The sequence below is a fragment of the Rhipicephalus microplus genome, chromosome 2 (genome assembly GCF_043290135.1).
Source record: "Rhipicephalus microplus isolate Deutch F79 chromosome 2, USDA_Rmic, whole genome shotgun sequence".
Taxonomy (NCBI): domain Eukaryota; kingdom Metazoa; phylum Arthropoda; class Arachnida; order Ixodida; family Ixodidae; genus Rhipicephalus; species Rhipicephalus microplus.
Window position 1 is genome coordinate 251,377,662 of NC_134701.1, and position 23,809 is coordinate 251,401,470.

Below are 23,809 nucleotides of genomic sequence, written 5' to 3' on the forward strand. Positions count from 1 at the left end.
TTGGGCCACAGCCGGTGTCCGCTGGCGCGCCAAAAAGGACCACTTCTAAATTGTCCACGCTTTCGTGGTGCGGTTCGGGGGACCGATACTTCGGCCATTGGAATTAGCCCGGCGATCGCCTCCCGAATCAACGGGACCTGTGACATCGTGTCATGCCGCGCTTTTGATACGTATACGCCAGCGTACTTGCATTCAAGGATGCGTTGTTCATGGGTGATTCGTTCAAAAAGATGTGATTGCTCCGCTTCCACAATCGGTGTCTGTATGATATGCATCGGAGTAACTGCTGGTAGCGTTTTTTTACCCCTGTGGTCGTGTGCTTAGTTTAATATCGAGTGTCGCAAAACATCTTCAATGCGCTCACCCGAGAATACCGCCGAAACAGTTGCGTTAGATTTTATTGTGTGTATTTGCTCATATTTCGTCACGTTATTTAGCTTCATGTTTTTGGCAATAATTTCGGTGCTATGTTTTACTAGAAGCACAAGATGAGGTTGCAGAAACTACCACTGATTTCAGATAGTGTCTATACGTGCAACATCATAGCAACTGTGCTGTCACACTTGTAATATCATTAATATGTGGGGGTTAACGTCCCGAAAACCACCATATGATTGAGAGACGCTCACGCTTTCAAGTACCGGTTTAGAGCGTCACCTAATGAATACGTTTTCCTATGATTGATCACCACAGAATAACATCAATCTGTATATGAACACGACGTCCGAGATAAATCATTTCTCCATTGAGGCAAATGGCGTTTCATTATCACGTGTGATACGAAGTGGAGTGCGCCGTCGAAACAGTTCATTTCGACTTTCTGGAGTTTGTTTGGCTAACGATTGCTTTCAGCAGTGCTTTTACGTGAACATTATCGTTTATCAGCTGAACAGCTGAGTCGATCTACCGTGGCGGTCGATCGACTCAGCTGTTCACGTAAATCAGGGTATGCGACTATGTAATTCTTGATTGATTTGTGGGGTTTAGCGTCCCAAAACCACCATATGAATATGAGAGACGCCGTAGTGGAGGGCTCCGAAAATTTCGACCACTTGGGGTTGTTTAACGTGCACCCAAATCTGAGTACACGGGCCTACAACATTTCCGCCTCCATGCGACTATGTAATCCTGACGACTGTGTAGAAAAATCTGTGCATGAGATGTGATTATAGCGACGCCTCAGAATTCAGGAAACCATTTTGTGGTTTGCAGCGCTACTTTTCCCCCACAATTATAAGTGATTGTGTATGAAAGACAGATCCATCTAAAGTCTCCTGCATACCAAAGTGGAATTCTGTCTAATGAGCTACATTATTTGCAGAGGCAGACACAACTTGCACGGTATATCGCAATGCTGCGAGTAAACTGAAAACGTCATAATTCAATTTGTAATACTTCGACACAAATGTTTAATTGCGTAGTCTATGCCAAGTTGTAATGAAGTGAGACCCATTCAGCACGAATATTTTCTTAACATTGATTTCGTCGAGTATGTGCATGGTGAAAACAACTAATGTCCCGCTGTCCTCCACCTTCATTTTCAAAGTGGATCCATGCTTTCTGCAGCTTAGTTAACTTTTAACAGCAATAAATACTTTTACTTTGTGCCTTTAGTAATCTATTACTCGAATTAAAAGTTGTCATTACCATATCGCTGAAGAGCCGCTACGCGACGGGCTCGAAAGAAGCATAGTGTTTCTCAAAATTAACTAGAGGGCACTCTGGCACTGCGATCGTTCAGCGACCATGGGAATGATATAGTACACACATTTGCCTAGTCTTCGTACTTGCGGGTGGCGAATCGTACTTGCGGCTTCGTTTATTACTGTGTTTCGGTTTTGGTTTGAAAGAAAGATTCAACCCTTTTGAACTTCGTGACCCAATTTGGAAAGTAAGTCTAAAAAAATAAAATGGTGAAGTGCAACCGCTGAACATTTGCTAATACTTGTTTTGTAAGAAAACAGCTACAAGCCACACGAACACACAAGGTGCCAAAAGCAGGCCAGAAGTACTAATATTAGACAAATATGTGTACTACCCGTCATTCCCATGCTCGCTGAAATGCCGTGCGTTGTAGCTTCCATAGACACTAGCGCCAGAGTTCCCTCTAGTAAGTATTGTGGGAAACTCTATGAAAAGAAGAAAAAGAAGCGACCGTCGGCATGCGTCGGTGGTGGAGAAGGCGAGTCCTTGCCGTGACGTCACTTCGCCGCGACTGCAGCGGCGCCAGTGTTCATTCTCGGGGCTAATTGCGCACGTGTAGCCATCACGTGGCACTGATTTTCTGAAACACGGAGGAAGGAAAGGTTCCTCCGTGTTCTGAAAGATACACCAGCGCCACCACCGCGTGGCGTTCTCATTGGCTGCTGCAAAGCGGCGAGCTTGGGCGGGCGGCGAAAAATCTGTCCAGGAGCGATTGGACTTGCTGTCCCGTTTTCCGCCCGCTTTTTTCCGCCTGGAGAGGAGGTATTTTCCGCTTTCAGCTTTGCCGCTTTGCCACATTGACCACCCAGCTTTAGGTGGGAACGAGCCTTTACAGCCCGGGAAAATTTAGCGGCCAAGAAGTAATATTCTGACGTGTTTTACTTTTGAAACGTATTCATCGTTTAGAATCTTTGTAAATAGGTTTGCCTTATCCATGTGCAGACGCGCCGGCACACAAACCGATAACAAGGGAAGCAAAACGTGTTCTTTCTCAATGGAATAAGCGTTCACCTGATATTTACCTTCATTTTTCACATAAAAGTTCAACAGATTTCTTAAGGATACTTCACTAGAATAAGTGTATGTATTCAATCCACGCTATTCTTAATGCACTGTTGAGCCGTATAATCTCAACCATGTGCTGTAATCGCAGAATGAGTACTTACTGTCCTGGTGATGACAAGACGAAGTCAGATCACATGGTACAGGTAGCCAGCAAAACATGAAAAAAAAAGTGTCACAAAGCCTTAAAGAGGCGATCGTGAAATTTTTCAAATGTTTGCATCTATTCAACCCAATTTCTTCGTTCTACAGTTGATATTTTCTCCCGATGAGTCAGACAGAACATGCTAAATCTAATGCAGTTTGCATTGTAACAATCAGCCATCTTATAAGTCATTCGGAAGGATATTTTTCTATTCAACCCTGCAAGTAAACTACAATATAAATAAAAAGGGGCCATGCATGAGGACAGTAAGTACATATAGTAAATACAATATGACATGAAAAACCATTTGCCTAGGATCTATACTGACATCGTACTTCAAACAGAGAGCGCCTATATATTTAATTCTTTACACTAAAAATTTTGTTTTGTTTCATTATGCATTTGTAATTTGTCGCTAACGTCACATAATGTCGTCGCATAACGTCGCATAATGCATATCACTTTGTTAATTTTTGTACATATTATCGTCCCCTCCCCTCTGTAAGTCGTCGGTAATTTATGGTATGTAGATTGAGTAAACCAATTTCATTTGGTGATAGTTGCCTAGTTATGAAGCGATACACGTATAGGCGCTCACCTTTTCGAAAGAACTTGGAATCTTCGACTGAAGAGGCAGAGCCTGTAAAGGCGGAAAAAAAGTAGAGATGTGCGCAGAAGAGGAAACGTTAACGAGCGTAACTCTGGGCAGAAGCGCTGCGGAAAATAAGTGCTACTATTACAAGCAGGCTCCGTTACATGCGTATATGGCCTAAAGTAGCCCTGAAACACTTTTTAGTGTAGCTGGAAAACGCTGCCTAACGGTAGACTATTCCTCGGGAAACACAAAAGTCGCGCATCATGGCGCAGCGCGCGGCCTGGAAATTAAAAAGAATTTTAAAGTCTGTTAAAAACGACTCCCTATTTTCTACACAAGTGATGCCATCATCATCATCATGACCATCATGATCATCATGATCATCATCATCATCATCATTCTTACAGCACCCACTGCAGGGCAAAGGCTTCTCCCACGTTCCGCCAATCAGCCCGGTCCAGTGCTTCGCGCTGCACGTTACACCTGGAAGCGTCTTAATCTCATCTCCCTACCTAATGCCATAAACCCAACGTCAATAGCCATTGGCTGATTAGAGCATCGTGGGTTGCATAGTTACCACGACCGCCTCAGGACGTCGCCACGTGCCCACGCACTCGCGATCACAGTGAAAGTAAGCTACACGTTTGGAATTGCAAAAAAAAGGGGGGGGGGCAGAAGATGCCCAAGACCATGACGCATGCTGATCAACGCATCTTCTTGCCCAATTATGATCCCACTTCCTTCGTAGCTGCCTGAGCGCTCGCTGGTAGGAAAGGAGAGGTCGAACAGTTGAAGCGTACGACAAATTGCTGTAACTTCACCCTTACTCAGCGGATTCTAAACAAAAAAAATTGTGGCTGTCGATTCGCAAGGCAATAAGCACTTTTAATGAAGAAATTAAATGATTATATGAAAAAATGATGCAGGGCTCTTGAAAGCCCATGGTAGCGCAACGAGATGTACCGAAGTGCGATGAGGTGACGAGGTGAAATACAAATCAAGGCTGCTTTCGCTGTCATGCGTTAATATTTATTTCTGTAGTGTTGAGTCTGCTATCTTTTGCATGCGATATGAAGTATGTAGGGAAGAGTTTTTGCAAAATTTAGCGTGCCTACAATTTCTTCGTCTTAAGCAGATGAAATAAAAAAAAAAACATTGCTGAGAGGTAGAGCACTAAAATGATAGTACCAGACTCATACGTACGCGTACGCACGTGTGTGTACGCACACTGCAATTCACTATTACCTTACGTTCCCATGAACTATACTTTGTGTGCGTTCAAAGACTAGTTCACTCAAGGCACTTGCCCACTAGTATATACTTACCACTAATGATGGCAATTTCTGAGCGATCCGCTGAAACATTTTGGAAAGAATGTGAAGTTTAAAGCCATCATTCCAGCGAGAAAAAAAAGCAGAAAAAGCTTTTATCATCTGCCATTCACTTCGTTATGTCGCCGTGCAATACAACACTGTGTAGAGACAAATGTAAGCCCAGCATTAAAACCTATGCTCAATTCACAAAGGATGGGGCGGGCACGATCCTAACTCATCAAGTCAAATACCCAGCTTTAAAGCCGTAAAGCAAATCAGTGGCACAGTATAATCAAGGTACTGTAATTGCAGCCTTTCTTACCGTTGAAGACTGACCGACAATTCTCAGGAAGAGACGAGCAACATGATTCCCGTCGAAAACAGTACGTGATAGACGAGTTCACCAGAAAAATAAACCTGGCTACCCATAGGAAGATTGGACAACAGTTTTTTCGAAAATAAGCTATTTCTCTTGCATATATCAGTACACAAGCGTCATCGTACAGCAAATAATCACTAATGATTCCGTGGATTCAAGAAGTTTATGTCGTTAGCAAAAGCACATTTTGATGAAACACACTTCGCCCCTGTGTAGGTTGACTGAAATCGGATGGCCCTGAAAATACAATGCCTGAAGCAATTACACGTTGTAGAACTGCGCTAGAAGAAATTTGATTTTATTGCTGGTACCACTCTCCCAAAACGCTTTTGTCACGACGATACTTGACTGTCCACGTCACTAGTCTAATTTTATCAAAACACACATTTTTCACGACAGATTTCGAGACAATGTTCACGAAGCTTCTGATAATAAAACTGTGGCCCCGCGGTCATCAAGAAAAGCAAGCAAGCAACGCGGGGCAATGTTTAAATCTACAGTTGTGTTGGTCAGAAGGGCACAGTTCTACGCAGAAGCATAACAACAAGGACAAAGGAGCGAGAGTCACACCGATGCAGTGCTAGTTTCCAACGTTGGGTTTATTTACTGAAACGACATTAAAGCATAGAAGACAATAACTACCAGTGTATACACGGACACGCATTTTCTCCCTGCCCTTCAGTGTGCTAAGAACTTATTTCCATTTTCAACATGCTCAAACGTGTGCCTATGCAAGCAACGATACAGTATTTAGTCTAACGTTTTTAAACCACCAATGCTATTTCTTTCGCAGCGCTTAGATCAGTGCTACAGAAATATCAGTGTGCACGCTAGAGTTAACCACAATTTTGCATCGATTATACGAACACCGTTGTGTTGGTCCTGCTGCGTTTCTGTTGGTTTTTTGTTGCACCTACGTATTTGGTTGAATAGTTATTGGGTAAAAAGTGCAGTATTCGCAATGGAGACGGTGGGCAGATTATCATAATGATTCTGCTATTTAAAAGCGTATTTACGAAAACAGCCAAGCAAGTTCGTTATACTTGATAACACCTTCACTATAGGGCAAACACAACAAACTCAAAGCCGCATTTTACAAGCGCTGCAACAATGCTACGAATTTTTTCCCGTGTTTGTCTCATTAGTGCCTGGCTTTTAGACATGTACAGTTACGTCGTAATTACGGCTTTAATTGTAAACTTACTCATTTTCAAATGGCTTTTTCTTCTAGCGTTGGGCTGCGTCCGAGTACAGTTTGCAGACTCCTCGTTTTCATCATCATCAGTTCGAATTCGTTGGCTTGTTTCCTCGACACTATGACTGATATCCACCACAGGGGATTGGGCAATAGCTCCTATCTTAATATTTCGATGATAAATTGAAAAATGATTACTGAAAGCTTTATTAAAGAACTTTAGCGCTCAGCTATGAAAACAAACGTCTTAAACATTGTTGAATTGTGATTTTAAAGTTTTTTGTCATAAACACTAACAAATCCCTTCGGTTTGCTTGTCATTCTTTCAACCACCGATTCTGGATCAATTTTTGTAGGAACCTTTACGAGTACTTTTCTGACATTATATCTCTCAATAGTTTCTATTACAAAAAGCTACATTCCTCGTCTTCCTCATTTGTGATCGTATTCTAAACATCTATGTCAATAGGTATGTTTATGAGCTGCACACATATGACTGTATGGCCTCAAACATTTCCCAAGAAATATAACCGTGGTACGAAATCTCTATTTTAGGGTAAGCGTCTAGCTTTCAGCCATTCTGTAGATCATTATGAATATGTTTGTCAAAACCCGATGTCAGATTTCCGGCAGATGTGTCTGATATGAGAGCAAGAGATATAGCAGAGGCCGTCATCGAAAAGAAAACGTTAGTTGACATTTTGTTCCCAACTTTCAAACTCTTCTCTCTCCCCGTTTCTACCTACTTCAAATGTCCCAGTCCTTGAAGAAGCCTTAATTTCGTGACTGCGGCCCACTAGCTGAGAAGGGTTTGATGCCCCTCATGTAAAATAATTTCTAGCACAATCTTTATTATAGTGACCTTGGTGCTTTCGTGTAAGCTTGATGCGTGTACGAACACCGTCAGATATATATATATATTTTTGCGATAGTTTCAATCCGGGCGCAAGCATCCGATGCTTGTCCCTATATATGTGCCGTCATGGGGGCATGGCTTGGAACAATTAGCGATAGAGAAGGGGAATTAAAGTTGATAGAATGAGGTAATGTAAAGAAAGAGGGTGAGTAGATGACGAGAGTATCTTGTCAGTCCAAGCGGCAGAATAAAGGCAAGGTGTTCGTCTATAAGGCGTCGAGAAGGTATTGGAGGTAAACTTCTAGGATTTCCACTTCTCCATCCTCTATCCCACTGCCCCCTTCTTTAAACAGATAAAGATATTATCAACAATTCATTCACTCATTGATTCATTCATTGCGCTGCAAGGCTAGATATCTGCTATGCGACTGCTTGCCCGACGTTAAACAATATGAGATTGACACGCACTGCGTGTGATCCACACCAAAAATGACGATCTGAAATAATAAAAAAAGCATACTGTTGTTGTGTATTATGCAATTTGCTGGACTACTTGGTGTCTGTAACTGGTAAATAATGAAGCATGTGAAGAGTTTTCAATTTTTTTTATTCCAGAAAAAAATGTATTACAATAGAATGCTAGATAAAGTTCAAGAAGCTGATTTCTTGTGAAGGGGAATATACGCTAATTGAGCCAGAAAAATTATGGACACCTTGACGTGCTGCACACAAATGGCACGGGTGCGTTAATGATGTTATCGATATTCGAAATGTATGAAGAAGCACGCATCAACACTATCAAATGTACTTACATATATCAGATATTACATGACATGGATTGGGGTACGTGTAAACTACAATCGCAATTTATTCAACAATACAACACACACGTGCACTCTCTTGCAATATCACGGTGCCTGGAAACCGCTAAACTCTGGTTTGTCCGGTAATTAAGGTGTGTAGCTTGGTACGCTTAGGAACAGCGATTCTAAGCTGCGTACTAACATCTACGATATTATCAGTGCGGCGCGTTGGTCTTTGTGCCTATGTCCGCACTTCTAACAATTTGATGCTTGGCAGATATATACGCCTGAACTCTACTTGAAACCCTTTCTTCTCTATAATCGCCACATGTGCTTCTTTTTTTGTCTATAGCCTCGCATAGTGTATTTCTGACGTCATTATTAGAACAGTGGTTCGTTGATATTTTCGCTTCTTGCGATTACAATTGCTCTAGCAATGTCATTTGACCCATAACGAGAGCGATTCTCTGCGTTTAAATATTAATTTTTTTTTGACTGCGAAGAGACAAAACATGAAACAAAGACACGTGCAATGTAGTAGGCGACACCAGTAGACTTGCAGGCTTCATTCGCTGGTGGACGCCGATTCACGCTGGCAACTTAGCGCATACCAACGTGCGCGTGGTATTGCGCACGACGGCAGCGTTTACTGCTTTGCGTGCAGCGCGCATGAGTGTGTAGCTGCCAAACTTGTTCCAGCTCGTGCACGTGTTGGACCAGTCGTCGAACTCGGCGTCGAAGACAGCTACTCCTAAAGGCCGAAGGTTCTTTAGGACGTTCCGCGCCTTGCACACCTGCACGAGATGATTGATTGATTGATTGATTGATTGATTGATTGTTTAAGTGAGTGAATCAGTGACGACCTAACGCGCGACTTTGTGTGAATTAGCATAACACAAATTGATTGATTGATATGTGAAGTTTAACGTCCTAAAGCCACCATATGATTATGAGAGACACCTCAGTGGAGGCCTCCGGAAATTCCGACCACCTGGGGTTCTTTCGACCACCCAAATCTGAGCACATGGGCCTACAACATTTCCGCCTCCATCGGAAATGCAGCCACCGCAGCCGGCATTCGATCCCGTGGCCTGTGGGTCAGCAGCCGAGTACTTTAGCCACTATAGACCACCGCGGTGGAGCAACATAACACAAAATTTGTCACCATGACGAGCATGAACAGTGACTGTGACCAGGCAGTAATCATTAGGGTAGCGAGCAGTGATGTGCATGGCTTCATTCGCACTTGAGATCCACCGCTGGTTGCGCGACCATTTGTGAGTCCATGGCGACCAAAAAGTGACTCAAGGCACCCGGTGTTCACACATGTGTGCGGCTTATACCCACCAATACACAAATCTAAGTCAGCCTGCATCGTATTGTTCCGTAAAATGAAGTACTACACTGTCTCTGCGTACCTATTTGGTTCAGACGTCTGAGACTACAGTCGTGCGACTGAACGCTCTGGCAGTGAGAGATTGAATCAAACGTGTCACCTTTTGACCGAGGCGGCCATTTGAGACCATTTGCAACTGGTTGGTAGTCGCAGGTGGGAACGAGCCGTGCAAAATGAGCACTAACTTTATTGAACTACAGTTGTGCGGTGTCGAGGCACTGTGTTGTAAAACATTGCAGTAGAGAAGTGGTGTGTAACAGCGCCGTAAACCACTGCTATGGAGCAGGGCTGTAAGCAAGGCAGTGAAACTAAGCAGTAAAGCAATTAAGCGGCTTGTAGTTGAGCAGTGAAGCAGATGTGAAATTATGCAGTGAAGTAACTTAGTAGTCAAGTAGCGAAAGATGCAAATAAAAACATAGCTTGTGGAGAACGTATTATCGTGATCATTAAGACCACTTTTCTAAACAAGAGCGGAGCAGCGACCCGGAAATATTACGAAAGTGCAAAGAATCACATGGTAGCAGGTGTACGTGGACGCGCACCTCATGAATGTACCAGCAAAACCTCGACGTCAGCGCGAGAAACGCGAACAATGTGACGACCACTCGCCTTGGCATACAGCGTCTGCTCGCTGTCGAACACAAACGCCAGTCCGGTGTTCTCATCATACGTGCTCATCACCTCGCGCTGCTCGTCTCTTGTCACGTGGCCCACATAGTGCTGCTCAGTGCACGCCTGAAAAAGGAAACAAACAGCCTAAACATTCCTCACTGTATATTCATAAGGCTGCCGGGACAGCGTATAGTCTCCCATAATCAGCTGGTGCGCACATCTGTTTAAACTAATGAAGGTTTTCTTTGTGACGTATTCAAAGGCAAACGAAACCTTGATGACGTGCTGTAACACTCGTTAGCAGCGTGAAGCGGACATCATAACGGAAACGCTACTAGCTTCTCCGCAGTCGTAACCATACTATAAACAGAGTACAGTTACGCTATCTTATACTTGGGAACGTAGTTGCACTAGTCGCACGCCAGCATTTACGGTTGGATAATCGTATTCGTCTTGGCCTTACGGTTACGCGTGAGTCGAGTTCGTTTACGCCGCTGGCGAACTCGAAGGGCTTGCACTTGGCACCGACCGCGTAGGCACTCTTGTTCTTGCCTCCCGCGAGAGAAGCGTACCACCGACCGGCCAGCGACATCGACAGCAAAACTCGCGTGGATTCTCTGAGGGAAGACCCTCGTTGAAGCACGTAGCCGAGCGCAATCTCCTGCAAGAGCAAAGAGTGCAAGTCGTGAGTACCCGATCGCGGTAACGAGTGGGCAACAGGCATGGCCGCAGGAATAAGCGAAACAGTCGCACGCCCTTTACAACTTTTCTTTCTTTCTTTCTTTCTTTCTTTCTTTCTTTCTTTCTTTCTTTCTTTCTTTCTTTCTTTCTTTCTTTCTTTCTTTCTTTCTTTCTTTCTTTCTTTCTTTCTTTCTTTCTTTCTTTCTTTCTTTCTTTCTTTCTTTCTTTCTTTCGTTCTTTCTTTCTTTCTTGACCGAGAGCTTTTTTGTGAGCTGATCGTTTTTATTGCGCCCCCCCCCCCCCCCCCACACACACTGCTAGACTCACCATGCTAGGCTGCTGTTCGGCGTCAGGTTTGCCCCATACCGTCGATCCCGTAATGCGGCAGTGTTTGCTGCCCACGTCGTCTCTGCTGCCGAGATGCGTACGCAGGATGAGCAGCGGGATCGCCTCCTCACTGCGAGTGCCATGACGACGTGAAAAGTGTGCTTGCTCTCAGCAGCGAGGGAACGCACGCAACACGCGATAATTGCCACAGTTCCAATTCGGAACGATGCACTGATGATAGAGCAAACTTCTCGCGTGTTTGTGAGCACCATTTGTGATTGGCCACCGTTCGTCCCTCACTACATTTTGATTGATATCGCAAGTAGAAGGGGGCCCGATCGTTTCCGTTTAGAAAACATTGCGAACATAAAAATACGCTTGCTAGAAATCAATGAGGTACAGGGAAGGCAAGATAAACGGGCCCACTGAACGTAGACCATGCCTTTGTATTAGGGTTCCCCTGTTCGAACAATAACATTTCCGAGTAAGTTCTCAAGTATGTTGTCAATACACTGAAGTGTGAGCACAGAAGAATAAAGTGCATTAAAAAATTCAATAAAACATGAACGATGTGCCTAAAATGACAGTATTCGTAAAATCTGATGTTCAAAGATGTATCACCTTATCGCCTTTTCAATGCTTCTGTAGATCTCTTGGTTGACATCCTTGAAGTATGTTATCCCCACTGCTAGATGATGGTCGAAGCTTTCGTTTTTAGAGAGGTAGCCGATCAGCAATTTCTTCAACTCCTGCGTATAAATGTAAACACATTCTATACTTTTTATTGTTCTAAGTTTGAACCGGAAGTAGAAAAGGGAAGGTGAATCTGCATGCGCACTTTTAAAAGGTCGAACGTTGCTTTGACGTCTCGGTCCTTTGTTTTGTTCGTAGCGACGAAGTCGAGAACGCCGTAGTGCTGGACGCCAGAAGCACGCAGTTTCTTCACTGTAGCCTTCCCTTTCGCTGACGACACATCTCTGCGCGCTTGATCCACGCTCCTGAATAACCGTGCACAACGAAGAACGAGAAAAACAAAGATGATTTCTGCACACGATTATTTGATGCTCGAAAAATTATTTGCAGAAAGTAGTATCCACACAACGATTATTTCACTGTTCGTCTCTCACACACACAAAATACATATTTATCCTATATATATATGTATATTGTTTAGTTTTGTACGTTTTTTTTCTTGTGCGCAACGCAAGATATATTTTTGTATCTGCTGCTCTCGAAACATTAGCCCAAGGGAGACTGTACTGCAGGTTTACGCGCACATATTTCGTTCTACATACATTGATTCATTGATTTGTGGGGTTTAACTTCCCAAAACCACCATATGATTATGAGAGACGCTGGCTACGGAAATTTCGACCACCTGGGGCTCTTTAACGTGCACCCAAATCTAAGTACACGGGGTTTTACATTCCCGGGCATGCGTTTGCTAGAAAAGGTTTTAGGCGAGAATTGTTCTCAAAAACAGATCCCATGAAATTGTGATACGAGACCTGCTATTACAGAGCATGGTCCGTCAACGACAAAGGGAACTTACGAATAAAAACAACTTCGTGAATTTGCCGTTTGCAGAACAGTGTCGCTAGTTCTATAGCTCCGCAATAACCCACGGGTGACTGGGACCAAACCTGAAACCTTGGTATAACGCGTTCACAATCGTCGTCATGAATACGAGCGGCGTTAACTAACACTCTCCGGTTTAAATGGAGAGATACACCCGAGAAAAAGTTTACGGGGTGACGAACTCCGCCGTAGCTCAATTGGTGGAGTGCCGGAAATGTTATTCGAAGGTTGCAGGTTCGATACCTGCCGGCGACAAGCTGTCTTTTCGTTTGTTATACTTCTGTCACATTTGTACCACAATTAGCAGAATGTAGTTAAAAGACTACAAACAACATTCCCTATACCTTCTTTGACTTCCTTGTCTGATCGTTTGCATTAAAGCTGCGTCCAACAAAGTCAAACAAGCCCATAAATTTATCCCTGCTTTCTGACATTAAGTTACGTGGCGGACAAGTCGTTCTTCTCACGTGGACGCCACGGCGAGGCCGCCCTCGCTGACGTCGTACGTCGCTGCGGCGGCCAGCCATCTTCGCAGGTCGGCCGTGAAGTTGTAGACGTCGGCCTGGAACCTGTTGTCCGGGTGCCCGTAAAGCGAGTCGTAGAACACGAAGTCGCAAAGACCGTCATCGGGAAAGTGCATCTTCCAGTCGATGCGGTTGCCGAACACGCACACAAGAGGAGTCTTGGTTATCGGCTTTCCTGTAGAGTGAGTGAGAATCGGAAGGAAAACTGCAACTCAGTTTTTCAGGAATCGTCGAGTTTGTCCTCATTGGTGCATCTGACACAAAACGACGAATCCGGCGTAAATAGCTTAGGCATCACCGTTCCTGTAAGCAATGTTCTGTATTGCACAACTTGACTAGCAGCGGGTACCGAAACGTATTGATAAAGTGCGTGACATTCTTTTCCCACACAAGAAAAAGAAAGCAAGAAAAAAAAAGTGGCCCCGTATCTGCATGTTAATCTGCAAATGTCATCGAAAGACTATAGTCTTGCGTGTGGAGGGAGTGAACAAAACATTTGGTGTTCTGCGCAAGAAATCCGTAAATGGTATCCTGGAGGCGCTGCATTAGAGTGCCTCGAGCGTGCAGCGGAGGTGAACGAGCGCATCAAGTCACGTCACACGTGAGACATGAGCGCTACCTGGCAGTTATCTTGGAAAACGAAGCGAGCGGCTTGAACGCAAGGCGACGGGTAGGTGCCACCACCGTGTCGTCTTAGCAAATCATTGGAAACACTTGTCTTTTCGTGCGAGCGTTGCATGGTCAGCGCAGCGTGATAAACGCTACGTTCCTTAGAATTACTTATGTATGCCTTCTCTAGTAAGAGACGCACATACAGAATATTTACGTGTTGTTATGGTGCCTCAGATGTGCGCAATAATCGCTTTTTAATTGACAATCGCACAAGTAGGAACGCTGAACCTTCAGCAACATTGGTGGGCGGTGCGGATGGGGTCGGCCATTTGGGGAACCGGCCGGTGCCGTTTAGAGTACCCGGTATCGCAAAGGTCGGACAAACACACAAATGGACAGACAGGCAAGAAGTCTTGCGCTTGAATGTTTTCAAGAAAAAAAAAAGCATCACGAGCATAGTAGTGACGGTAGCACGCAGAAGCAACGCGCATGCGCAGAGGGTCGATACACATCTCGCGTTTCAATGACGTATACCAGTATGCGTCGAGCTCGTACAGCCAGCATGGTTTACTGCGATATTTACCAGAGAAAATCGTGGTGCTGCGATTGTTTAGTCAGCGCCGGAGTAATGGGCAGTACAGCGATTGCGCTGCCGTCTTCGTGCGTGAAGTTTCGAACGCACTTGGAGCTTTGTTTATTGTCTTTTGATGTTTGTTTCGTATAAAAAATGGCTGGCTGTGAAACTCGTCAGCTGATTTCAATCGGTCAGCCAAAAAAGATTGAGGTAGAGAAGTTTGATTGCTTAGCTTTCGACAACCTTCATCTTCCGGCAAAGTGGCTGCCTGCTGCACGGAGCCGACAGAACGAAGCGTGGGCGAATCCATGTACTACGTATCATTCCGATATTGACTGAAGCGACATATATTGCAGCTTGCATAAACCCTTGTGGCAGAGTGTTCAATGTAATGATTGATATGTGAGGTTTAACGTCCCAAAACCACCACATGATTACGAGAGACGTCGTATAGTGAAGGGCCCCGGAAATTTCGACGGTCGGGGGTTCTTTATCTCCAGTGTACTATTACGAAACTGTGCACACGAGAACGAAGGAAAGGGAATTTTAGAGGCTAGTTTTTTTACTAGGCAAAACACTAACTAGAACTAACAAACAAAAAAGCCAAGGGAAGTGTAAAAGTTCTTCGTAGTCAAGATATAGATATGAAGAAAGCAAAGCGGACGAAAAGTTGACTTTCCTCTGGGAGAAACCGAACCTGGGACCTTCGAACAGCGCGTCCGACGCTCTCACAACTGAGCTTGGGCAGAGCATTGGATACGTTATTCGACACGTATCGATATGACAATAAAAGCCTGTCAAACTTCACTAGACGCCGACACTTATCGCCGCGCACACTGTGTACTCTCTCCAACACCACTCTTTCCCTTATCACGTTTAAAGACAAGCGCCGAATAAACCAAAGCTTCTTTTACTGCTCGAAACTGGCCCGTGCATATCTTTCATAGATGCCGAAAGGAACAAGTGGCAAGTTATCGTCCCGACCATTTCACTGTCTTCACATTTATGCTCTAATTACTGCAAATAGCATGCCCTGCACTTTCCTTGGCTTTTATTGTCGGTTCTTGTTTATGTGTACGAGAAGTCTTCACTCGAAGAACTCTAATGTTTACTACACTTCACGCTAATCTATAGCTTTTACAGGCAAAATCTGCTTACGCGTACTCGCTGTTGGCACCGAGGATGGCCTCTTGGAGGTGGTCACATTAGCGTGCGTTCGGACACCACCTGTGCTCGAAGTGGTAATCCTGCCACTTCTTGAACTACTGGCACTTGACGTTGCTTTGCTCCATGCTTTCGTTTTATCCGTCGAGTCCGTGCTGCTGTCGCTGGCGTTGCCCGCGATGTCGCTGCTGTCGTTTCCCAGCTGGCCAGCACCCGTGTGGCGGGTGACGTGCACCACGCTGACGTGCCTGACCTACGTGCAACCAATTTAAATGTCATCGCTGTTTGCACGTGTACCGTACGAACGTTGTGTGTTTTTTTTTTCATATCGTTTGTTTTAACGTCAGTGTCTTTCACCACTGCACAACGGGGTGCGCACTTTAGGTAGAAGTGGGCAGCAGAAGTGGGCATAAATATGATCCGACAGGTTTTCGGTCAGAGTGGAAAGTGAGATTAATACGCAACGACGAAAATGTAAGGTGGCGAGAAGTTCATTGTACTGTTTGGTGAAGGAAACGATCAGCAATAATTGACTCGCAAATAATTCAAATTAACACGTTTAAAGTGACAGTGAATTGGAATAATCATGATAGTAAGGGTCCACTTGATCATTTCATTTGGAATTTTCAAACGGCGCAAAAAAAAACCGTATGATTAAAAAAAGTGAACGAGAAGAAAATTGACTAGAGAGCTGTTTATTATAGCAGAAACACGGAAATCTCAAATGTTCCCTTATGCGTTTGCCTAAGGCGACTAGAAGGCGAAGACTGCCATAAGTTTCTTCACAGTTTATTGCATTGTTGATCCTTCCCTCCCCTATCCCTCCTTTCACTAAAGCTTTCTGCATTCAGTGTGGTTTCGCGGTTTTGCACTGTCTCCAGGATATCACGCGTAGATGTCACGTGATGGCGTTATGTGACATCACAAAGCTGTCGATATTTGGCATAACGAGGACGTCACAGGATGGCGTCATCACGTGATTACATTTTTTTTTCGCACCACTCGTCTTGACGCCGATGGTCACTTTTCGTGCGTGATGAGGTGTCTAAGGATTTCGCGTTAATAAACACACATGTAGGTCGTCTAAACGTTTACCGGTGTTTAGGAGCGCGAAAGCAACGGAGGCCCTACACAGATTACGTATTTCTATCCTCACTTGTAATGCGGCCACGTTAGAATAAAATTATAAACTGGGTTTGCGTATAACGATAACGCGGCATAGAGTGCTCGTTAAGCCGAGCCTTACCCTCGTCGTACTCTGCGTCGCACTGACACTGTGCTCACTGGTGCCGGCACCGTGGCGAGCTCCGTTACCACCGCCACCGCCGCTCCTAAGAACACCGGTTTTTACGCCGTGAGAGTTCGAGGTTTTAAAACCTGCGAAACAAGAAAACAATGGGAGACGAACCTTTAGTCTTCTGTCTGCTTGGAAAAAAACAACAACGGTGAAATCTTCTCTTGGTGAACGGACGGTTACGAGTACCTAAGTCAAAAGCCCCGCGTCAAAAGCCCACGGATGCAACACTACGTTAACTATTTCGCTTGCTACCTCGCCACTAGAGGGTGGATTTTTTTGGGGGGGGATGGGGGTGGGGGCAGTGAACTAAGGCAAGTTCTTTTCCTTTTCTGTCTTGTATTTTGAGTCTCCCGGAATTTTTTCAATAATATCTGGGGTTTGACGTCATAAAATGAAGATATGATTATGAGAGACGCCTTATAGAGGAAGGATCCGGAAATTTAGACCACCTGAGGTTCTCTTACGAGCACCTAAATTGAGTAGGCGGTCTTGTAGCATTTCGCCTCAACCGAGATGGGGCCCTCGCGGCCAGGATTCGATCCCGCCACCTTCGGGTTAGCATTCGGGCACTATAAGCACAAGACCACCGTGGCGGTTCCTCCCGAAATATCGTTCTATAGCCAAGCGCTAGAAGGGCATCACGTGTTTCCAGTCATGCTCTATGTCGGCTATGTGAATGGAAATATGACTACGAGCGAGTTATAAAACGATCACCTGAGTGTACGTTACACACAAATAATAAACATGTAAATATAAAAGTGAGTTAGCAGGGTCTATTTTTTGTCCTACAACAGTAATCGCGTGTCTCGACGAAATAGACCTCGCGCGCCCGGCGCCTCCAGGTCACGAGTGGCATGCGCTTTATCAGTGACCCATCACTCTTGAAAGGAACGTGAAAACGTTTCGTAAAAAGAAACGCAAGGTGAGCCAGATGCTGGTCCTACTGTTTGGGGCAAAAGGGTGCCCTTTTCATGTACACTCTTCATATTTAATTGCGAACATCCTCACTGGAATGATATCACACGTCTGTATTGCCATCGGCGCAAAGAACCTCTATGGTGGCAAGAGTGCGCTCACCCATAGCGGTGAGGAAGAACAGGGTCCCGACTGCGACCACGGCCAGCAGCACTCCGGATCCCACCAGCAGAGCGCTCCACGTCTTGTCGACTGGCTGCGGTTGCTCGGGCGTCTTTCTGCGAGAAGACGGGAAGGTATAGAGGAGGAGGTGAAGGAGTTCTTCCAACAGGATTAAAAGGCGACTTGACACAATCTTTTGGAGGTCAGCTTACTCTGCCATACAGATATCCTGTTTATAGAAATGGCTCTGGGAAACGACGAAGCTCAGTAAGCGTTGCGATAAGATATTTCGTTTTGATATTAAAGTAGATCTTCCGCGTGAAGCACCGACTGGCGTCAACGCTATTGTGACGCCAGGCTACAGGGTCAGTTCTGCGGACTTCACGTTACAGTGTGGCTAGTCGTGATGACGTCGGGTGCCACAACATTTCATTTGACTACTAACAGAGCCACGGAGTGGAGCGGCCGTGTAAACGTCACGGCATCTTGCGCGGGCGCGTGCCAGGAAGTCCCTACCGCGCTGTATGGTCAGGTTACAACAGAAAACCGAAACTAGCTTTTTGAAACTTACTGTGATTGATTTTTTTTTCAGAGTGCACTCACGCTTTCACGTACATTTTATGGGCTTTGGAGGCTTCACATCTCATTCCACATTTAAATCAACAGAAAATGTTCGCTAAGTTTAAGACTAGGGCGAGTTGGTAAATGGTGTAAAGGAAAAAAAAAAGAGCGCCGAAATTTTTGACAGATGCACAGAAAGACAGATGACGACAAGCGCTGACACACAACTGATCTTTATTTTGTAATGGGTACACATCTATACGATGACACGCAAAACACACGTGACTACGTGTTATCCTCTGACGTCATCAACACCGCATCACCACTCTGTGTCACAGCGTGCGCGGTTCATATCAAAGATAAAAAAAGTCAATTTCTTTTTGAGAGAGTGTGATAGACACCATACTAGCCCATTTATATTTAAGGCTTACTGTTCGCGTATGGAAAGTTCGTGTCAGTATACCCCTGACTCACGCCAAGCCAACGCCTCCTTGAAAAACTATGCCTGGAACGTGGCTCTCTCTTCAATTGAGAGCTTGCTGCCAGCTAAATATCTTAGAGGCCATGCCTCCTACCACGTGTTGCGCCCGTCCGCCGTGTGGGACCGCTTGCCTCCATACCGCTCTTCTAACTTTATAATAAAGGGGACGCTCATAGCATCCATCCATCCTCTGTCACGTGACATTGCTCTGTCACGTGACATCACAGGTGCTCGGAGGCAACTGTGAGAGCATTGCTGCGTTCGCAGTGGGCTACCGCCCCAGGCGTTCACCTCCGTACCGGAGGGGAAGGGTAAAATCCGAGGATAGGGCGGCACATTCGCGGCTCACGTTCTAGGCATAATTGTTCTAGGAGGTGTTGGCCAAGCTCATGCAAAGCTTATGGCAAACAATTTCGTTATGTGAAATTATCAAGCATGGGGCATATATTATTGTGTTCTGTCATGCCTTTGCCGCTAAACCTTCATTTTTTGCCATCACATTCCATGCCGCGCAACCACAGCGGACTCTAGCTCTTTGCGTGGCAGTCAAGATATGCTCATTTACATATTGAAACCCCAGACTAGTTCGTTCCATCAAAACTGCGGTGATTGCGCCACCGTATACATCGCGACGTGTCATCCGCAGCTGGTCATTGCAGATGCGCTATCATGTGTCGCATCTGTTCTTTATGTTGCACGTGTAGAACTACGCGCTTATTGTGTTTAAGGATGATGCTATACTTTCTTTTGCTGTATCACTTCACGTGCGACGTACCGATGAGAAACGACGCTCGTGTTCGTGCCTTGTTTAAGAGCGCGCAGCACCAAGTAGCAGTATTCTTTACTGTCACCATACAGCTCCGACTGTCAACGTTACCCGCGACGAATTTCGGGACACCTGTACGGTTCTCTCCAAGCACGCCTTCGTGTTTCGGGTGCTCTAGTCGCAAGAGTACGTGGCAACGTAATAAAAACACCTGTTTTTTTTATCTTGGGGGGGGGGGGGGAAGTCTGGCATGTTATGGAAGTAAGTGGAATGTGGTGTGGGGGCTCGGGGTTACCCGTTACGATGAATGGCAATTTTGAAATGTCTGTTGTCCAGTACTTACACTTTGAGTATCGAAACCAAATCTGAAAAAAAAAACAAAGAAAAACATAAAGATTTAATTGCCCAAAAGTAGTGAAACAAACGAACAAACAAACAATCAAAAAGGAAACACAGATAAACAAATAAATAATTGCAGAGTAGAAGGGAAGCAAGCAAATGAAGCTGCAGGTTTTTTTTTCTTTTCAGAGTGATTGGATTGTAATAATCATACACGATGTAGCTATGACTGTACGTTCGCGGTAGTTTTAATGCGTGCGGTAACGGTAATAATAGGACAATAAAGAGAGCGTTTACCTACGGAGCTGTCGGAATCGTCGTCTTCTTCTGTAAAGGTTAAAAGAAAATATTTGTAATTGGTAACACACCGAAAGATTTTCTTGAGTGACATTCCAAAGTGTAGTATGCCATTATCCTATTTAATTTGCTCACAGTAGCATATAGGCCGCATTTTAAGCTGTTTTCCTGTGATGAGTAAAAGTTGTTTATTTTTACTTACCGATCGAGTCGTACGAATCGTCGTCTTCCTCTGCGAAAAAAAAAAAGAAAGTGTGCAGTCGTACACATGAACATAAACAAGAATTGCATTCCTAAAACTAAATTTTTAAAGATAAACAGGAATTGCATTTCTAAACTTTATAATACGCGATAGCGTTAGCATACCAAGTTTTATATACAGGGTAATGCACAATTAAGCCTTATGGTTTTATTGAAAATCCGCGCTGGGAGGTTACGAGAAAATTAACTTCGCCGATAAGTTATGTATCCACCAGGGGAACACGAAAACGAGGCAATACTTATACGCTGTCGGCCTCCCAATACAGTTATATTAAATAATAAACTTTTTAATCACAACAGCAGGCAATCATATTTGTATTGAAAAGTTCGACGTGATCGTGTATCTACGCAGTTACACTTGGAAGTATCCTTTCAGCAGGTCTGTGGTCCGAAATACCCCACTGCAAAGTTTAATTGCGGTTTGTATCATTACGCCTGCAAGACTGCCAGTACTGGAGCGAAGCTCTTCCTCGATGTGCAGCAGCAGTATCTCGTGTTGTTTGATTTGACAAAGAATGGAAGCCACAGACAAAGATGGTAATGGTTACTTTTTTACTACCAGCTGGCGATAGCAAGCAATGACTGCTCGTCAAATAGAGAACGAACATTGCGCCGACCATCACCGCCTTGCACGCGTAATCATAAAAACTGCAATTAAACTTTGCAGCCGGATATCTCGGAGCACAGACGTGCCAGATGAATACTTCCAAGTGGAAATGAGTAAAAACACCACTGCTTTCAACTTTTTAGTTCAAAAATGCCCGCTTGCGGCAGTCAATGAAGATTTCATAATTAAATATTAGTTAATGGGGCAGCTGACAGCGGTAATTATTGTCTAGCTTAGATTGGTTACATAAATTAGCTGCGAAGGCGATTTTTACGTTCTTCGCAGTGTTCATCTTTACAAAAACGATTGAGCTTGACTTTGTACACTCGGTATACGAACACAGTAATCGAAATAACTCGAGAGAGATGAGCTTTCATATAGGATCAAGTATGACTAACACGATGCTTTGCCGAGTATTGTATTGTGTGCTAAAAAAAGAAGGGGTGAGTTGATGATGCTACAAGCAGCTTACGATGTGTTAGCCTTTACACCCAAAACCTTGAAGCTGCGAGAGAGGATAAACTATTTATATCTATTGCATTTATAGTGCCTTCGAGGTAACCTAGTTTGTGCTTGTTACAATTTTTCGTCGTCATTTGCTACTGCGCTGTAACATTCTGGTAATTGCTATTACCGCCAATATTATATTGAAACGCTGCTGCCTAATATATTTATGTAGCCGGTCCGTTACACGTATGGCCTCTTGATTTTGCAAACCACGCCCAAGTGCCTGGGACCCTTTCGGGTTATTTAGAATCAGACAAGCTTGAGCACTCATAGTCGAGGTTTATGTGAGAAAGAAAAAAAAACGCAGTGACCAGCAGTACTGCAGTGAACAGAGTGAAAATGGGACTGGAACGGAGAAAAAGACGACACAAGTGCCAATTCCAACGCTAACACCCACAACTGCGAAGTCTTCGATGCAGCTTGCCACTGCCAGTGCCCACCGTGTGTTGCTCGTACTTTAACTTTTTCATTTTCTGTCAATAAGTTCGGCGGAATGAAAAGTTTTGTCTCGAACACGATCACTGCTGCCTTTTCCAACGTCACAACTACATGACAATATTCTTCGGGAGTGCATCTAAATGGGAAGTGGTGAAATGTATAGATGGTGGGCTGCTGGGTTATTCAAATCAAGCGAGGTATTGTCTTCCCGGCCTCATCTTACGACGAGTTTACGACGTTGCGTCAAGCCATGCGAGAAAAAAAAAACATTCATATGCGCTAATATTAAGCGGTATAACTTACCCATTTTGTGTGCAATTATGGCGGGCGTGCCTTCGGTGACGCAGGGATCTTCTTCTTCATTATTTCACTTTATTGACAAAGTTGTACGTATATTTTTTGCTGGAATTTCGTTCGCTTAGAAAATAAATGAATTACGCTTTAAACTATTTATTTGTACACTTGTTCTTTCATTGAGGTAATTAATTTCTAATTAAAAGTGTCATTCTATTCGCGGCCGATTCTCAATAATGGATTGCTCTAAGTGTCTGAGAAACATCTAACCATCCAACGAGCTTGTTGCTGAGTGACTGCTGGTGGTTTGAGGTGTTCAAAGAGGTCATATGTTCAAAGCTAAATATAATGCCTAGCTTTATTTTAATCGCCCCGCCTCGGTGGTCTAGTGGCTAAGGTACTCGGCTGCTGACCCACAGGTCGCGGGATCAAATCCCGGCTGCGGTGGCTGCATTTCCGATGGAGGCGGAAATGTTGTAGGCCCGTGTACTCAGATTTGGGTGCACGTTAAAGAACCCCAGGTGGTCGAAATTTCCGGAGCGCTCCACTACGGCGTCTCTCATAATCATATGGTGGTTTTGGGGCGTTAAACCCCACGAATCAATCAATCAGCTTTAATTTATTCTTAGTAGAGCTTGAGACACAGTTCTAGTAACTATTCTGCTTTCCTTTTTTGGGATAATGATGATGACCTCATATGAATGGCGTGACCCACTAACGGGGATGGGCCAGAAACCAGTCGTTTTGTGGTAACAACCTGATTCAATGCAACTTCCTTGTCGTTGATCCACACGTGAACTTTTTCGGCTCGATTAAGGAAGTACAAATACTCTTATGTACTAATATTTGCCCCCCCCCCCCCAAGCCTGGTATATCTCTGCAGAACGAAAATACGTCGTTAATATATATATATATATATATATATATATATATATATATATATATATATATATATATATATATATATATATATATATATATATATATATAAAGACGCCCAATTAGTAGCCTTTTATTCTATGGTATTCGAGTATGCAGACTGACAGTATGAGAGAGAAAAAATAAACGGTTTAATGGCCTGCCAAAAATGTCTTGATGGCTTTTCGCCTGACATGGTCTGATATTCTAATACATTTTATTGCGAAGGAAGCTGAACTAACCCCCGGTTTCTCAAGCCCGCCGCACTATATATTTTAACACGAAAGTGTTTTATGCCACGGTCCACCAAAACTTTAGTGACGTAGTTCCGTCCCGGAAATGACTTCGAAATTGCGCGCATTAAGAAGACAAAGAAAGAAATGTCTTTCAATTCAAATCGAACCCATCATATCTGGGTCCACGACCAGATAAGCTGGCCGCACTAT

The 23,809-nt window shown here is 44.3% G+C and overlaps 2 protein-coding genes across 2 annotated transcripts; both read right to left on the minus strand.

The window, feature by feature from the left end:
- Positions 1–9,963: 9,963 nt before the first annotated feature.
- On the minus strand, positions 9,964–10,984 carry LOC142776249 (uncharacterized). The gene is made up of 2 exons (XM_075879580.1): positions 10,524–10,984; positions 9,964–10,183 (listed from the first exon to the last, which is right to left on the minus strand). Exons 1-2 carry the CDS (start codon positions 10,782–10,784, stop codon positions 9,992–9,994), a joined length of 453 nt encoding a protein of 150 aa, XP_075735695.1. The 5' UTR covers positions 10,785–10,984; the 3' UTR covers positions 9,964–9,991.
- Positions 10,985–11,023: 39 nt separating this feature from the next.
- Positions 11,024–22,494, minus strand: LOC142794513 (uncharacterized). The gene is made up of 11 exons (XM_075885905.1): positions 22,455–22,494; positions 20,541–20,570; positions 20,339–20,368; positions 20,046–20,067; positions 17,895–18,010; positions 16,767–16,897; positions 15,515–15,773; positions 13,114–13,345; positions 11,907–12,066; positions 11,690–11,817; positions 11,024–11,198 (listed from the first exon to the last, which is right to left on the minus strand). Exons 1-11 carry the CDS (start codon positions 22,456–22,458, stop codon positions 11,024–11,026), a joined length of 1,287 nt encoding a protein of 428 aa, XP_075742020.1. The 5' UTR covers positions 22,459–22,494.
- Positions 22,495–23,809: the final 1,315 nt, after the last annotated feature.

Coding starts and splice junctions, on each gene's coding strand:
- LOC142776249 (XM_075879580.1), bottom strand. CDS start 10,784: ATGCCTGTTGCCCACTCGTTACCGCGATCGGGTACTCACGACTTGCAC. Junction 10,184..10,523: donor AACTCGACTCACGCGTAACC/GTAAGGCCAAGA, acceptor TTCCTTTTTCAG/GCGTGCACTGAGCAGCACTA.
- LOC142794513 (XM_075885905.1), bottom strand. Junction 13,346..15,514: donor GGTGCCAACAGCGAGTACGC/GTAAGCAGATTT, acceptor CTCACTCTACAG/GAAAGCCGATAACCAAGACT. Junction 11,199..11,689: donor AGCATTGAAAAGGCGATAAG/GTGATACATCTT, acceptor TGGCACTCGCAG/TGAGGAGGCGATCCCGCTGC.